Source organism: Salvelinus alpinus, chromosome 1 (assembly GCF_045679555.1).
Source record: "Salvelinus alpinus chromosome 1, SLU_Salpinus.1, whole genome shotgun sequence".
NCBI lineage: Eukaryota > Metazoa > Chordata > Actinopteri > Salmoniformes > Salmonidae > Salvelinus > Salvelinus alpinus.
The window spans coordinates 7,947,749-7,964,120 of NC_092086.1; the positions used below are offsets into that span (position 1 = coordinate 7,947,749).

A 16,372-nucleotide genomic window follows, 5' to 3' on the forward strand; every position below is an offset into this window, starting at 1 on the left:
TGAACTGAGAACTGAGGCCAACACTTTACAGGATGTGTCTGTGAGTTTACAGTCAGTGAGTCTGCAAACACAGAAGAAATACAACAACAGACAGGTTGTATTAAAATGTTACAGTTAGCTTTCCCTGCTTACACTGTTACCCAGACACTAATAATGTGTATATCGTACATTCATGGTTCAATGCTATAACATTTCTGATCAGTTTGTATTATAGTTTAAGAGTTTTCAGCTGATAGAAAGTTTATTCAGCCAATGAAAATACTGTTGTTCCTTCATACAGTAATGTTTGGTCTGAGGGATAGTCACATGACTACTTACAGAGCCAGTCAGCCAATGAAAATACTGCTATAACTACAATTTATTTTGGGGTGCGATATTTACATGAATACTTACAGAGCTTTCCTGCAGCCTCTCACAGCTGGGACCAGTCTCCTACGACCCTCCTCTGATGTCTTGTATTCCTTCAGGTTAAACACCTCCAGAACCTCCTCTGATATCTGCAGCATGTAGGCCAGCGCTGAACACTGAGCAAGGGAGAGGTTTTTGGATCTGTTCTCTGACCTCAAGTACGCTTGGATTTCCTCCTGTACTGAATGGTCTTTCATCTCTATCAGACAGTGGAAGAGATTGATGCACCTCTCAGGGGAGATGTTCTTCCTCTGCATCACCTTAAGGGATCGGATCGTTTTCTGGACGCTCTCTGGACTGCTTTCTGTCTGTGTCACCAGACCTCGTAGGAGTTTCTGATTGGACTCCAGTGACATGCCATGAAGGAAGCGGACAAAAAGGTCCAGGTGTCCATTCTTACTCTCCAAGGCTTTATCCACTGTACTCTTCAGCAGCTCATCCAAGGTTAGCTCTTCAGACGCGGCTCTAGACTTTCTCTTGAGGAAGGGCTTCAGTGCATCCATGTTCTTGGTTGTGTAACAATGGTACATGTAGACAGCTGAGAGAAACTCCTGAATGCTCAGATGAACAAAGCAGTACACCACTCTCTGAAATAACACAGACTCTTCTTTAAAGATTTGTGTGCACACTCCTGAGTACACTGAGGCTTCTCTGACATCAATGCCACACTCTTTCAGGTCTTCTTCATAGAACATGAGATTACCCTTCTCCAGATTTTCAAACGCCAGCTTGCCCAGCTTCAGAAGAACTTCCTTATCTGACTCCATGAGCTCCTCCTGATCCATCTCATCTCTTCCATGATACTTCTGGTTCTTCAGGCTGGTCTGAATGAGCAGGAAGTGTATGGACATCTCAGTCAGAGTCGTGGGCATCTCTCTCCTCTTGTCTGTACTCAACATGTGTTCAAGGACTATTGCAGAAATCCAACAGAAGACTGGCATGTGGCACATGATGTGGAGGCTCCTTGATGTCTTTATGTGTGAGATGATTCTGCTGGCCAGGTCCTCATCACTGAATCTCTTCCTGAAGTACTCCTCCTTCTGTGGGTCATTGAACCCTCGTACCTCTGTCACCTGGTCAACACACTTAGGGGGGATCTGATTGGTTGCTGCTGGTCGGGAGGTTATCCACAGGAGAGCAGAGGGAAGCAGATTCCCCTTGATGAGGTTGGTCAGCAGAACATCAACAGATGATGTCTGGGTGACATCAGACACCTTTTCATTGTGCTGGAAATCCAATGGAAGTCTGCTTTCATCCAAACCATCAAAGATGAACATAGCTTTACAGGCAGTGAGTTTCTCTGCATTGCCTATGTCTAGTTCTGTGTGGAAGTCATTTAAAAGTCTAAGAAGACTGTACTGGAGATCTTTGATCAAGTTCAGCTCCCGGAAAGGAAGCACAAATATGATCTCCACATCTTGGTTTGCCTTCCCTTCAGCCCAGTCTAGGATGAACTTCTGCACAGAGACAGTTTTTCCGATGCCAGCGATGCCCTTCGTCAGCACAGTTCTGATGCTTGTCTCTTGGCCAGGTAAGGGTTTAAAGATGTCATTGCAGTGGATTGCTGTGTCATGTGAGGTTGGTGTCCTGGATGCTGTCTCTAGCTGCCACACCTCATGTTCATTGTTAACTCCTTCACTCTCTCCTTCTGTGATGTAGAGCTCTGTGTAAATCCTGTTGAGGGGAGTTTGGTTCCCTGCTGTTTCGATGCCTTCTATCACACATTCATACCTCCTTCTCAGGCTGTCTTTATGGTTTACCATAGCTCTCTGCAGGCTGTCTTTATGGTTTACCATAGCTCTCTGCAGGCTGTCTTTATGGTTTACTACAGCTCTCTGCAGGCTGTCTTTGAGGTTTACTACAGCTCTCTGCAGACTGTCTTTATGGTTTACTATAGCTCTCTGCAGGCTGTCATCCACTACAAGGGAAGAGGAAAAGGATGTGTATGAGACACATTCATTGACAGGATGAAAAGTAACTTACTACAGTAACTGACATGATCTAATATTATTGTAGTTAACATTTAAATCATATTGAGGTATTGACCTAGCACAGGCCTGCAAGTGTTCTTACTGTTTTCAGAGCCTCTTGCATCATTGGGTTCACTCAGGGGCTGTAGTACAGGACGTGTTCTGGATCTCTTTCTACATTGAGGACAGTCATAGTCTCCTGAAGGAGCAGGTTTCTCCCAGTATCTGGTGATGCACTGTCTGCAGAACCTGTGTCCACAGGTGATAGAGACTGGATCCCTCAGAACCTGCTGACACACTGCACACCTGGACTGATCCTTTGGCAGAGTAGACCATCCACTACAGAGATAAAGGAGAGAGAGATACTGATCCTCTAACAGAGTAGACCATCCACTACAGAGATAAAGGAGAGAGATACTGATCCTCTAACAGAGTAGACCATCCACTACAGAGATAAAGGAGAGAGATACTGATCCTCTAGCAGAGTAGACCATCCACTACAGAGATAAAGGAGAGAGATACTGATCCTCTAACAGAGTAGACCATCCACTACAGAGATAAAGGAGAGAGATACTGATCCTCTAGCAGAGTAGACCATCCACTACAGAGATAAATGAGAGAGAGATACTGATCCTCTAACAGAGTAGACCATCCACTACAGAGATAAAGGAGAGAGAGAGATACTGATCCTCTAACAGAGTAGACCATCCACTACAGAGATAAAGGAGAGAGAGATACTGATCCTCTAACAGAGTAGACCATCCACTACAGAGATAAAGGAGAGAGAGATACTGATCCTCTAACAGAGTAGACCATCCACTACAGAGATAAAGGAGAGAGAGATACTGATCCTCTAACAGAGTAGACCATCCACTACAGAGATAAAGGAGAGAGAGATACTGATCCTCTAACAGAGTAGACCATCCACTAGAGATAAAGGAGAGAGAGATACTGATCCTCTAACAGAGTAGACCATCCACTACAGAGATAAAGGAGAGAGATACTGATCCTCTAACAGAGTAGACCATCCACTACAGAGATAAAGGAGAGAGAGATACTGATCCTCTAACAGAGTAGACCATCCACTACAGAGATAAAGGAGAGAGAGATACTGATCCTCTAGCAGAGTAGACCATCCACTACAGAGATAAAGGAGAGAGAGAGACACTGATCCTCTAAAAGAGTAGACCATCCACTACAGAGATAAAGGAGAGAGATACTGATCCTCTAACAGAGTAGACCATCCACTAGAGATAAAGGAGAGAGATACTGATCCTCTAGCAGAGTAGACCATCCACTACAGAGATAAAGGAGAGAGAGAGATATTGATCCTCTAACAGAGTAGACCATCCACTACAGAGATAAAGGAGAGAGATACTGATCCTCTAACAGAGTAGACCATCCACTACAGAGATAAAGGAGAGAGAGATACTGATCCTCTAACAGAGTAGACCATCCACTACAGAGATAAAGGAGAGAGAGATACTGATCCTCTAACAGAGTAGACCATCCACTACAGAGATAAAGGAGAGAGAGAAACTGATCCTCTGGCAGAGTAGACCATCCACTACAGAGATAAAGGAGAGAGATACTGATCCTCTAACAGAGTAGACCATCCACTACAGAGATAAAGTAGAGAGATACTGATCCTCTAACAGAGTAGACCATCCACTACAGAGATAAAGGAGAGAGATACTGATCCTCTAACAGAGTAGACCATCCACTACAGAGATAAAGGAGAGAGAGATACTGATCCTCTAACAGAGTAGACCATCCACTACAGAGATAAAGGAGAGAGAGAGATACTGATCCTCTAACAGAGTAGACCATCCACTACAGAGATAAAGGAGAGAGAGATACTGATCCTCTAACAGAGTAGACCATCCACTACAGAGATAAAGGAGAGGGAGATACTGATCCTCTAACAGAGTAGACCATCCACTACAGAGATAAAGGAGAGATAGATACTGATCCTCTAACAGAGTAGACCATCCACTACAGAGATAAAGGAGAGAGAGATACTGATCCTCTAACAGAGTAGACCATCCACTAGAGATAAAGGAGAGAGAGATACTGATCCTCTAACAGAGTAGACCATCCACTACAGAGATAAAGGAGAGAGAGATACTGATCCTCTAGCAGAGTAGACCATCCACTACAGAGAGAAAGGAGAGAGAGATACTGATCCTCTAACAGAGTAGACCATCCACTACAGAGATAAAGGAGAGAGAGAGATACTGATCCTCTAACAGAGTAGACCATCCACTACAGAGATAAAGGAGAGAGAGAGATACTGATCCTCTAACAGAGTAGACCATCCACTACAGAGATAAAGGAGAGAGATACTGATCCTCTAACAGAGTAGACCATCCACTACAGAGATAAAGGAGAGAGAGATACTGATCCTCTAACAGAGTAGACCATCCACTACAGAGATAAAGGAGAGAGAGATACTGATCCTCTAACAGAGTAGACCATCCACTATAGAGATAAAGGAGAGAGATACTGATCCTCTAACAGAGTAGACCATCCACTAGAGATAAAGGAGAGAGAGATACTGATCCTCTAACAGAGTAGACCATCCACTACAGAGATAAAGGAGAGAGAGATACTGATCCTCTAGCAGAGTAGACCATCCACTACAGAGATAAAGGAGAGAGATACTGATCCTCTAGCAGAGTAGACCATCCACTACAGAGATAAAGGAGAGAGAGAGATACTGATCCTCTAACAGAGTAGACCATCCACTACAGAGATAAAGGAGAGAGATACTGATCCTCTAACAGAGTAGACCATCCACTACAGAGATAAAGGAGAGAGAGATACTGTTCCTCTAACAGAGTAGACCATCCACTACAGAGATAAAGGAGAGAGAGATACTGATCCTCTAACAGAGTAGACCATCCACTACAGAGATAAAGGAGAGAGAGAGATACTGATCCTCTAACAGAGTAGACCATCCGCTACAGAGATAAAGGAGAGAGAGATACTGATCCTCTAACAGAGTAGACCATCCACTACAGAGATAAAGGAGAGAGAGATACTGATCCTCTAACAGAGTAGACCATCCACTACAGAGATAAAGGAGAGAGAGATACTGATCCTCTGGCAGAGTAGACCATCCACTATAGAGATACAGGAGAGAGAGATACTGAACCTCTAACAGAGTAGACCATCCACTACAGAGATAAAGGAGAGAGAGATACTGATCCTCTAACAGAGTAGACCATCCACTACAGAGATAAAGGAGAGAGATACTGATCCTCTAACAGAGTAGACCATCCAATACAGAGATAAAGGAGAGAGAGAGACATCTTGAACATTCTCAAATTACACATTACAACAACAAACATTTGATGACGTACCTTCGGTCAAAGGTAACTGATCCACCACCACTGGAATTAACAGGACGATCCATGGAGAAGTCACTGTTCATAGACAGACAGATGGGAACAGTATACTGTGCTGTCTGAGTGTGGTAGAAGCCTCTGGAATGAATAACATGTCCACAGAGCCATTACTAGAATGTTAGATTCTTCACAGACCAGTGTGCCTCAGACCAACTACCCCGTTCAAAGACACTTCAATAGTTTGATTTGCTCATTCACCCTCTGAATGGCACACATACACAATCCATGTCTCAACTGTCTCAAGGCTTGATGCTAATTATTTAACCTGTAACCTCCCCTTCATCTACACAGATTGAAGTGGATTTAACAAGTGACGTCAATAAGGGATCATTGCTTTCACCTGGATTCACCTTGTCAATCTACGTCGTGGAAAAAGCAGGTGTTCATAATGTTTTGTCCACTCAGTGTCTTCAAATATATGACATAAACAACAAATGATAAGCAGATGCTTTACAGTATATACTCAGATACACAAAATACATCTGGTTTCAGATCCTGAAGAATCTCCTCTTCAACAGTAATATCATCATTTCTGACCAGTAACTTACCTGGGGTCAAAGGTCCCTGATCCATCACTAAAATAAATAGGATGATCCATAGAGAAGTCACTCTTCATGGACAGATGACTGGGTACTGGAGAGACTGGTCTCTGGAGAGACTGAGTTTGGTTGGAGATTCTGGAAAACATAATGAATCACCATGTCTCATAAAATATATAAACATTATATATCAATAGATTATATACATTACATAAAGCATTAAACTATATCAACATTATATATCAATAGATTAGATACATTACATAAAGCATTAAACTATATCAACATTATATATCAATAGATTAGATACATTATATAAAGCATTAAAATATATCAACATTATATATCAATAGATAACATATATTACATGAAGCATTAAAATATATAAACATTATATATCAATAGATGACATACATTACATAAAGCACTAAAATTTAGGCCATTATATAAAGCAACAAACAAAATGCTGAGTACCAGTACTGAGTCAATGTGCAGGGGTACCAGGTAGTTGAGGAAATAATGAGACTATAAGGAGTACCAGTACTGAGTCAATGTGCAGGGGTACCAGGTAGTTGAGGTAATAATGAGACTATAAGGAGTACCAGTACTGAGTCAATGTACAGGGGTACCAGATAGTTGAGGAAATAATGAGACTATAAGGAGTACCAGTACTGAGTCAATGTGCAGGGGTACCAGATAGTTGAGGAAATAATGAGACTATAAGGAGTACCAGTACTGAGTCAATGTGCAGGGGTACCAGGTAGTTGAGGTAATAATGAGACTATAAGGAGTACCAGTACTGAGTCAATGTGCAGGGGTACCAGGTAGTTGAGGTAATAATGAGACTATAAGGAGTACCAGTACTGAGTCAATGTGCAGGGGTACCAGGTAGTTGAGGTAATAATGAGGCTATAAGGAGAACCAGTACTGAGTCAATGTGCAGGGTACCAGGTAGTTGAGGTAGTAATGAGACTATAAGGAGTACCAGTACTGAGTCAATGTGCAGGGTACCAGGTAGTTGAGGTAATAATGAGCCTATAAGGAGTACCAGTACTGAGTCAATGTGCAGGGGTACCAGGTAGTTGAGGTAATAATGAGGCTATAAGGAGTACCAGTACTGAGTCAATGTGCAGGGTACCAGGTAGTTGAGGTAATAATGAGACTATAAGGAGTACCAGTACTGAGTCAATGTGCAGGGGTACCAGGTAGTTGAGGTAATAATGAGACTATAAGGAGTACCAGTACTGAGTCAATGTGCAGGGTACCAGGTAGTTGAGGTAATAATGAGACTATAAGGAGTACCAGTACTGAGTCAATGTGCAGGGTACCAGGTAGTTGAGGTAATAATGAGACTATAAGGAGTACCAGTACTGAGTCAATGTGCAGGGTACCAGGTAGTTTAGGTAATAATGAGACTATAAGGAGTACCAGTACTGAGTCAATGTGCAGGGTACCAGGTAGTTGAGGTAATAATGAGGCTATAAGGAGTACCAGTACTGAGTCAATGTGCAGGGGTACCAGATAGTTGAGGAAATAATGAGACTATAAGGAGTACCAGAACTGAGTCAATGTGCAGGGGTACCAGGTAGTTGAAGTAATAATGAGACTATAAGGAGAACCAGTACTGAGTCAATGTGCAGGGGTACCAGGTAGTTGAGGTAATAATGAGGCTATAAGGAGAACCAGTACTGAGTCAATGTGCAGGGTACCAGGTAGTTGAGGTAATAATGAGACTATAAGGAGTACCAGTACTGAGTCAATGTGCAGGGGTACCAGGTAGTTGAGGTAATAATGAGACTATAAGGAGTACCAGTACTGAGTCAATGTGCAGGGTACCAGGTAGTTGAGGTAATAATGAGACTATAAGGAGTACCAGTACTGAGTCAATGTGCAGGGGTACCAGGTAGTTGAGGTAATAATGAGACTATAAGGAGTACCAGTACTGAGTCAATGTGCAGGGGTACCAGGTAGTTGAGGTAATAATGAGACTATAAGGAGTACCAGTACTGAGTCAATGTGCAGGGTACCAGGTTGTTGAGGTAATTGAGGTAATATGTACATGTAGGTAGGGGTAAAAGTGACTAGGCTATCAGGATAGAGATTACATCTCCTCATCCAGGGAGTGCACACACACACACACACACACACACACACACACACACACACACACACACACACACACACACACACACACACACACACACACACACACACACACACACACACAGGGAGGGAATGTTGTGTTTGTTTAATATTGTTTTAGGACTATGAAAATGGACAAAGGGATTAGCCTATGGATTATGAAAACAACAACAATAAATGGGAAAATGGGAGAGGAGAAATGACTAGAGACAGTGTTGTTTAACTCACTGACCATGACCCATGAGTTCTTCTTACCTTTGTTCAGTAGAAAAGTCTCCCGCTCTAAAGTTTATAGGTTTATCCATAGACCTGTCACTCTTCATGGACACACAGCTGGGAACAGGGGAGGCTGGTCTCTCCTGCTTGATTGGGCTTCAACACAACAGAGACAAACATTACATCTCTCACAGACAGGGATTTGTTTAAAATCTATCAGATGGTTTCATTTCAGAGAGACATCAATCATGTTTTTTTTGCAAAATGCTATATATCTGCCTCACTCTAAAATGTGACCGATCGGCTCAATTTGGTAATTAACTAAATAAACGAAATGTATGGTGTTTTTGGTTTATGTCAGTTTAATTGTTTGTTATGCTATAAGTGGTTATTTTATGGTTGTGAGTGATAAATTATCTAGAAGATTGTATATTTTACAATTCTGAGTAATTACTACTTTAGTAAGGAATTACACAATGACAGTACTACTGCAGTTGCTGCAGAATTCCAATAGATGGCAGCATAAGACCACAAATGACATTTCAGAAGATTAGTTTAGTTTTCTCCCTGGATACACCACCACTCCCCCTCACAGGAAAACTCCTGTGTGCTTCTTTCTGTCCCTTTCCACACTGCTAACGCAAGAGGAAGGACTGAAAAAGCATTTAACAGATTACTGTGAAGTAATATAATGATGATTCATGTTTATTATTATCTGTTTTTATCTAAAAGCGAAGGGCATGTTGAGGTAAATTTACTAACCGGGAGGGTTGAATTATGTAATTTATTGGTGGGCTGGAAGACGCACTCTTGTCTTTTCTATTCCGAGGTTGTTTACTCGCAATATCAGATATTAAGATGTGTTTTATAATGAATGTTTACTGAGGTTGAGGCTCTGACTAGTGATAATTTACCCGGTGTTCAATACCTGCTATTGAGGCGCCCTGAAAATAATATTCAAAAGATTGGTCCTTGGACACAGAGGGGTTAAACACTAAAGTTACCGTCCATCTAGTGAAGAGAGGAGAACCGGACAGAGGTAGCCAGCATCCGTCAACGAGATAATTATGTATTGTTAGCTAAGTTAACTAGGATGCTGCTGGTATAGTAGCTAGCTAGCTTACCGAGCTGTACCGACTAGCTTGGCTAGCTAGCTGGTCGTTCTGTACCTCGTCTCGATGAAAATGACGAATCCGGTGAACCACAAATTGAAACAAGGATAGAGAGTGAAAAGGATCTGGCTACACTCATACTGTCCCTGACCGTAAATAAAAAAAGGAAATTGAACACTGAACTTCGGTGTCTCAACACTGTAGTGAACTTCGTCGTTATTCCCCAAGATCACCTCAGACAACTCTGCGCGTAACCGGACAATATGCTTGGCGCCACACCGAACGTGGACGCGGACAGTTCTGTACGGGGACGCGGACAGTTCCAGAACGCGGACATGAGCAGTGCAACACAATCAACTAAACCCAGTCTTTACAGCGGGTTACATTAGTAATATTCATTTTTTATTATTATGTTAAACAAACATTCTACGTTTTTTTATAACAATATGTTGAGATCTGGGTCCATATCGCCAATGTGTCTCAGAGTAGAAAATTGGTCGTATAAGTGCTAAGAATAAAGACATTTTACACTTATGGGTATAAATTAAAGCTATGCATGAAGTCAAGTTTTCTCCCTGAAGTCAGTGGTTCCTGCGCCACATGTAATTGCTTTGTAGTAGTTAAAAATAATATTTTATATTTCTATATGATCAATCTATAAATAATATAGACCTACATGCAACAGTGTGTCTTGTGCTTTTGACAATGATTTATGTATAATAATTATGTATCACAAGCGATACCATGTATGTCTCAAGCATTTTGTCTTAATTTTGGCAGATTAACTCATGCTTATTTCTGAAGATTAACTCAGGTTTTCGCCCAGTGGCTAAGGAGTTGGAGCTGTGGCAGGAGTTGGACCTGTGGCCGAAAGGTGGCTGGTTCGAATCCCTGGCCAGGCACTGGAAAAAACGTGCGGACTTGATCTGACAACTGGAGGGCTGCTGGGTTCACATCCTCAAAACATTCACCTTTCGTTGATCAGAACTCTAGAGGTTCTTCTTCACTGAACCCAAAAATATATATAACTTTTAGTGGTTCCATATATTAAGGAAGTGATAGAAGCCTTTTTGGTTCTATAAGGAACCTTCTTTTCTAAGAGTGTATAATAAACACGTTTTTCTTTTGATTATTTAATTATCTACATCATGTTATTTCAAGTTGTCCCTTTGGAGCACAACATCACATTGTTAAAAAATAATCCTAAATTGGGCATGGCTATAAATTAGTCAATTGAAGGCATCTAGGGTGTAATATGTGTTAGATGTAAATGAACATTGTTGCAACGTTGTAGGCAACATTATTGGCAAGGGACTTGATGCTACTATGCCAAAGCTATTTATAGTTGTTAAACGGTGTGAAGAGTGTGTTGATATAACGGTAATATTGTAAAATATCTGCTTGTAACAACGATCAGAATTGGTTAAAACAATATTCATTCCATTATATTAGGCAATAATTAAGAGTAGGCAAAGTCGTCGTGTCGTGTGAACATTCTATCAAATGTCTTACATTGCAACGAGTACAGTCAGGGTGCCGTGGAACCCCTGCAGTACCTCCACAGACCCCGGATTGAGAACCCCTGCAGTACCTCCACAGACCCCGGACTGAGAACCCCTGCAGTACCTCCACAGACCCCAGATTGAGAACCCCTGCAGTACCTCCACAGACCCCGGATTGAGAACCCCTGCAGTACCTCCACAGACCCCGGATTGAGAACCCCTGCAGTACCTCCACAGACCCCGGATTGAGAACCCCTGCAGTACCTCCACAGACCCCGGATTGTGAACCCCTGCAGTACCTCCACAGACCCCGGATTGAGAACCACTGCAGTACCTCCACAGACCCCGGATTGAGAACCCCTGCAGTACCTCCACAGACCCCGGATTGAGAACCCCTGCAGTACCTCCACAGACCCCGGACTGAGAACCCCTGCAGTACCTCCACAGACCCCGGATTGAGAACCCCTGCAGTACCTCCACAGACCCCGGATTGAGAACCCCTGCAGTACCTCCACAGACCCCGGATTGAGAACTCCTGCAGTACCTCCACAGACCCCGGATTGAGAACCCCTGCAGTACCTCCACAGACCCCGGATTGAGAACTCCTGCAGTACCTCCACAGACCCCGGATTGAGAACCCCTGCAGTACCTCCACAGACCCCGGATTGAGAACCCCTGATTTAGCAGATGCTCTTATCCAGAGAGATTTACAGTAAGTCCATTCATCTTAAGATAGCTATTTATTTTGGAAATAAACTTAATCAAATCTTCATAAAATTGTCATCTTACCTCTTAGCTTTGGTGTCATGTCCCCCAGAGAGATGCATTTTAGAGGCAGGGCCCCCCTCTCTCTCCACAGAGAGACTCATTTTAGAGCACTGTCCCCTAAACAGAGATCCAGCATGTTGGTTGTGGTTAACACAGTGACAACAAATAATTGATTTCCAATGGTTTTCATTTATTCATTATTTCTTTGAGAAATAAAACATTTACTAACAGACATAGAAACAGTCAGGTGATTTAATGTAATCACATGAACATGTAGTTGTGACATTTCATCTCCATGGTAACTGTCAATAATAATAATAAATCACTGTTTGTTAAGGTAGTTATAGACAGTACAGCAACAATAATAATAATAATAATAAGTCACTGTTTGTTAAGGTAGTTTTAGACAGTACAGCTGTTTGTTAAGGTAGTTATAGTCACTGTTTGTTAAGGTAGTTATAGACAGTACAGCAACACAAGTCCATGTCTCACAATTATCTGTGTGAATTAAAAGTAGGATATTTATTGTCGTTCAATCTGTTGTTTTCTAAATGTATCTGAGAATGTAGACAAAAGGGCTAAAACGGACATGATTGATCTGAGGGGGAAATCATTGATCCATTCAGAAAGGTTTTTTGCATCAAGTAAGAGATTTTATATTATATAAAGTAGACTAGGTTATAATGTATAATAGCAGTTTGTTAGTGATATGCAGATCAAGGTCTATACCTCAGCTATAGTATGTGGACACCCCTTCAAATGAGAGAATTCAGCTATTTCAGCCACACCCGCTGCTGACAGATGTATAGAATCGAGCAGACCGCCATGCAATCTCCATAGACAAATGTCATAGGATGCCACCTTACCAACAAGTTAGTTTGTCAAATTCCTGCCCTGCTAGAGCTGCCCCGGTCAACTGTAAGTGCTGTTATTGTGAAGTGGAAACGTCTAGGAGCAACAACGGCTCAACCATGAAGTGGTAGACCACACAAGCTCACAGAACGGGCCCGCAGAGTGGGGAAGCGCATAAAAATGGTCTGTCCTCGGTTGCAACACTCACTACCAAGTTCCAAACTGCAACGTCAGCAAAATAACTGTTTGTCGGGAGCTTCATTAGTTAAAAATTAGTTTCCATGGTCGAGCAGCCGCACACAAGATCATCATGCGCAATGCCAAGCATCTGCTTGAGTGGTGTAAAGCTCGCCACCATTGGAATCTGGAACAGTGGAAACGTGTTCGTTGGAGTTATGAATCACGCTTCACCATCTGGCAGTCCAACGGACGAATCTGGGTTTGGCGGATGCCAGGAAAACGCAACCTGCCCGAATGCATAGTGCCAACTGTAAAGTTTGGTGGAGGAGGAATAATGATCTGGGGCTGTTTTTCATGGTTCGGGCCCCCTAGTTCTAGTGAAGAGAAATCTTAACGCTACAGTATAAAATTACATTCTAGACGATTCTGTGCTTCCAACTTTGTGGAAACAGTTTGGTGAAAGGCCATTTCCTGTTTCAGCATGACAATGCCCCTGTGCACAAAGCGAGGTCCATACAGAAATGGCTTGTCGAGATCGGTGTGGATGAACTTGACTGGCCTGCACAGAGCCCTGACCTCAACCAATCTAACACCTTTGGGATGAATTGGAACGCCGAATGCGAGCCAGGCCTAATCACCCAACATCAGTGCCCGACCTCCCTAATGCTCTTGTGGCTGAATGGAAGCAAGTCCCCGCAGCAATGTTCCAACATCTAGTGGAAAGCCTTCCCAGAAGAGTGGAGGCTGTTATAGCAGCAAAGGGGGAACAACTCCATATGAATGGACATGATTTTGGAATGAGATGTTCGACTAGCAGGTGTCCACATACTTTTGGTCATGTAGTGTATAAAGCCTAATCTAAATCAAATCAAATCAAATGTTATTGGTCACAATGTCAGAGCGGCATAGACTAAGATGCAGTAGAATAGTATAGAATACAGTATATACATATGAGATGAGTAATACATAGACTAAGATACAGTAGAATAGTATAGAATACAGTATATACATATGAGATGAGTAATACATAGACTAAGATACAGTAGAATAGTATAGAATACAGTATATACATATGAGATGAGTAATACATAGACTAAGATACAGTAGAATAGTATAGAATACAGTATATACATATGAGATGAGTAATACATAGACTAAGATACAGTAGAATAGTATAGAATACAGTATATACATATGAGATGAGTAATGCCAGATATTTATAGCCGAGGCCAGATACTTTTCACAACATTTCCAACAGAGACCATCAGGTTCCTACAAATCAACACATTTATCTGTCTTCTAACACTTTTATCTGTCTTCTAAATACTTTAAAGTACTACTTACTATTTATATATTACTATTTATGTTTTTAACAACTTTTACTTTTACTTCACTACATTCATGAAGAAAATGATTTTTTTACTCCATACATTTTCCCTGACTCCCAAAAGTACTCGTTACATTTTGAATGCTTAGCAGGACAGAAAATGGTCTAATTCACACACTTATCAAGAGAACAACCCTGGTCATCCCTACTGCCTCTGATCTGGCGGACTCACTAAACACAAATACTTTGTTTTTAAATGATGTCTGAGTGTTGGAGTGTTCCCCTGGCTATCTAATAAAAGGAATTGAAATTATTACTACTTTACTTTTACTTTGATAATTAAGTATATTTGAGCAATTAAATGTACTTTTGATACTTAATAATATTTAAAACCAAATACTTTTAGACTTTTACTGAAGTAGAATTTTACTGGGTGACTTTCATTTTTAATTTAATAATTTCTATTAAGGTATCTTTACTTTTAGTCATGTATGACAATTGAGTTGAGAACTGAGTTCTGTTTCCACCACTGTTCTAACGTTCCATATGAGACACAGTTTCAACAGACATCCTGGAACTGCGTCGGCTACAAAGTTACTTTACATTTCATATCAGGAAATAAAGTAGGGCCCATTGGGTTAACTCGTTTTGCATTGCCCGGCTCACCGGGTGAGCAGAGTTTGCGCATTTTATACCATTCCATTGGTCCTAAAAATAATTGTCCACACACCTGTAGCACCGGGCCATGTAAAACGAACTTCCCACTGTCGCAGCGCACTGAGACACAGAGTTCTAAACCCAGACGCGTTTCTTCAAGACATCTCTCTTACATTATTTTTGATAAACATATAATTTACTCGAAACCAAGTTTAGCTGTGTTTTTTTCCTCCAAAATGTGAGTTACTGTCGGACTTTAATAATTATAAACAGGCCTACAACAAACCAAAAAGGTTTTAATTTCAGAATGTTCATTTGTATGCCTCAAATATTAAACTGTCTTAAAATATTTGCTGAATAGTTGAATCAGGTGTGTAAGTGCTGGTAAGGACAAAAGGATTGAGAAACCCTGAGATAAACATAAAACCATATAATTGAAAAGCTCCTCCACCATCTTTATCAGACGTTTTACTGATAACGTGTCGGCCTACTGATTAGTTTACACTTTGAAAACTGCTGTCTGTCAGCAACTCAGCTCCAGTAGAAGTTCTACTAACTAGTAATATCTCATTACAGACATTCATTCTCTTACTCTGTCCTTTATAATTAATTATTGTTCAGAAATACTTACTTTATTTGTCAGTTCTCTCCATGTAGTGTTTTCTGCTCTGTCGTCTCAAAATGGATCCTGAACAAAAGAACAACTTTACTTTCTGTTTCAGCTCAGCTGCCTCCCCATCCTGATAATAAAGTGTTTTATTGGTATCTTCCGCTAGATGGCAGTAAACACCTGCTGTAACTAGACTTTACAACTATGTGTTTGGTTTCATACAAGCAGTGTCCCAGAGGAGGAGTGCTGATCTAGGATCAGGTCCCCCCTCTCCATGTAATCTGATTCATTATGATCTAGGATCAGGTCCCCCCTCTCCATGTAATCTGAATCATTAATCTGTCCCCCCTCTCCATGTAATCTGATTCATTCTGATCTAGGATCAGGTCCCTCTCTCCATGTAATCTGATTCATTATGATCTAGGATCAGGTCCCCCTCCATGTAATCTGATTCATTATGATCTAGGATCAGGTCCCCCTCTCCATGTAATCTGATTCATTATGATCTAGGATCAGGTCCCCCTCTCCATGTAATCTGATTCATTATGATCTAGGATCAGGTCCTCCTCTCCATGTAATCTGATTCATTATGATCTGGGATCAGGTCCTCCTCTCCATGTAATCTGATTCATTATGATCTAGGATCAGGTCCCCCTCTCCATGTAATCTGATTCATTAT

At 41.5% G+C, this 16,372-nt stretch overlaps 3 protein-coding genes across 3 annotated transcripts in view; 2 read left to right on the forward strand and 1 right to left on the reverse strand.

Moving 5' to 3' along the window:
• LOC139531770 (NLR family CARD domain-containing protein 3-like) overlaps window positions 1–16,372 on the forward strand; it is a 393,069-nt gene that overhangs the window by 229,354 nt on the left and 147,343 nt on the right. The window lies entirely within an intron of this gene.
• The window catches only part of LOC139537693 (NLR family CARD domain-containing protein 3-like), a 426,333-nt gene that overhangs the window by 61,565 nt on the left and 348,396 nt on the right, over window positions 1–16,372 (forward strand). The window lies entirely within an intron of this gene.
• The window catches only part of LOC139540780 (NLR family CARD domain-containing protein 3-like), a 301,765-nt gene continuing 285,782 nt past the window's right edge, over window positions 390–16,372 (reverse strand). Inside the window, exons 4-8 of the mRNA XM_071345146.1 lie at window positions 8,725–8,841; window positions 6,337–6,465; window positions 5,744–5,866; window positions 2,482–2,717; window positions 390–2,326 (exon numbers count right to left, since the gene is read on the reverse strand). Of these exons, the coding sequence (XP_071201247.1) occupies window positions 390–2,326; window positions 2,482–2,717; window positions 5,744–5,866; window positions 6,337–6,465; window positions 8,725–8,841 (2,542 nt within the window). The remainder of the gene's footprint in view (window positions 2,327–2,481; window positions 2,718–5,743; window positions 5,867–6,336; window positions 6,466–8,724; window positions 8,842–16,372) is intronic.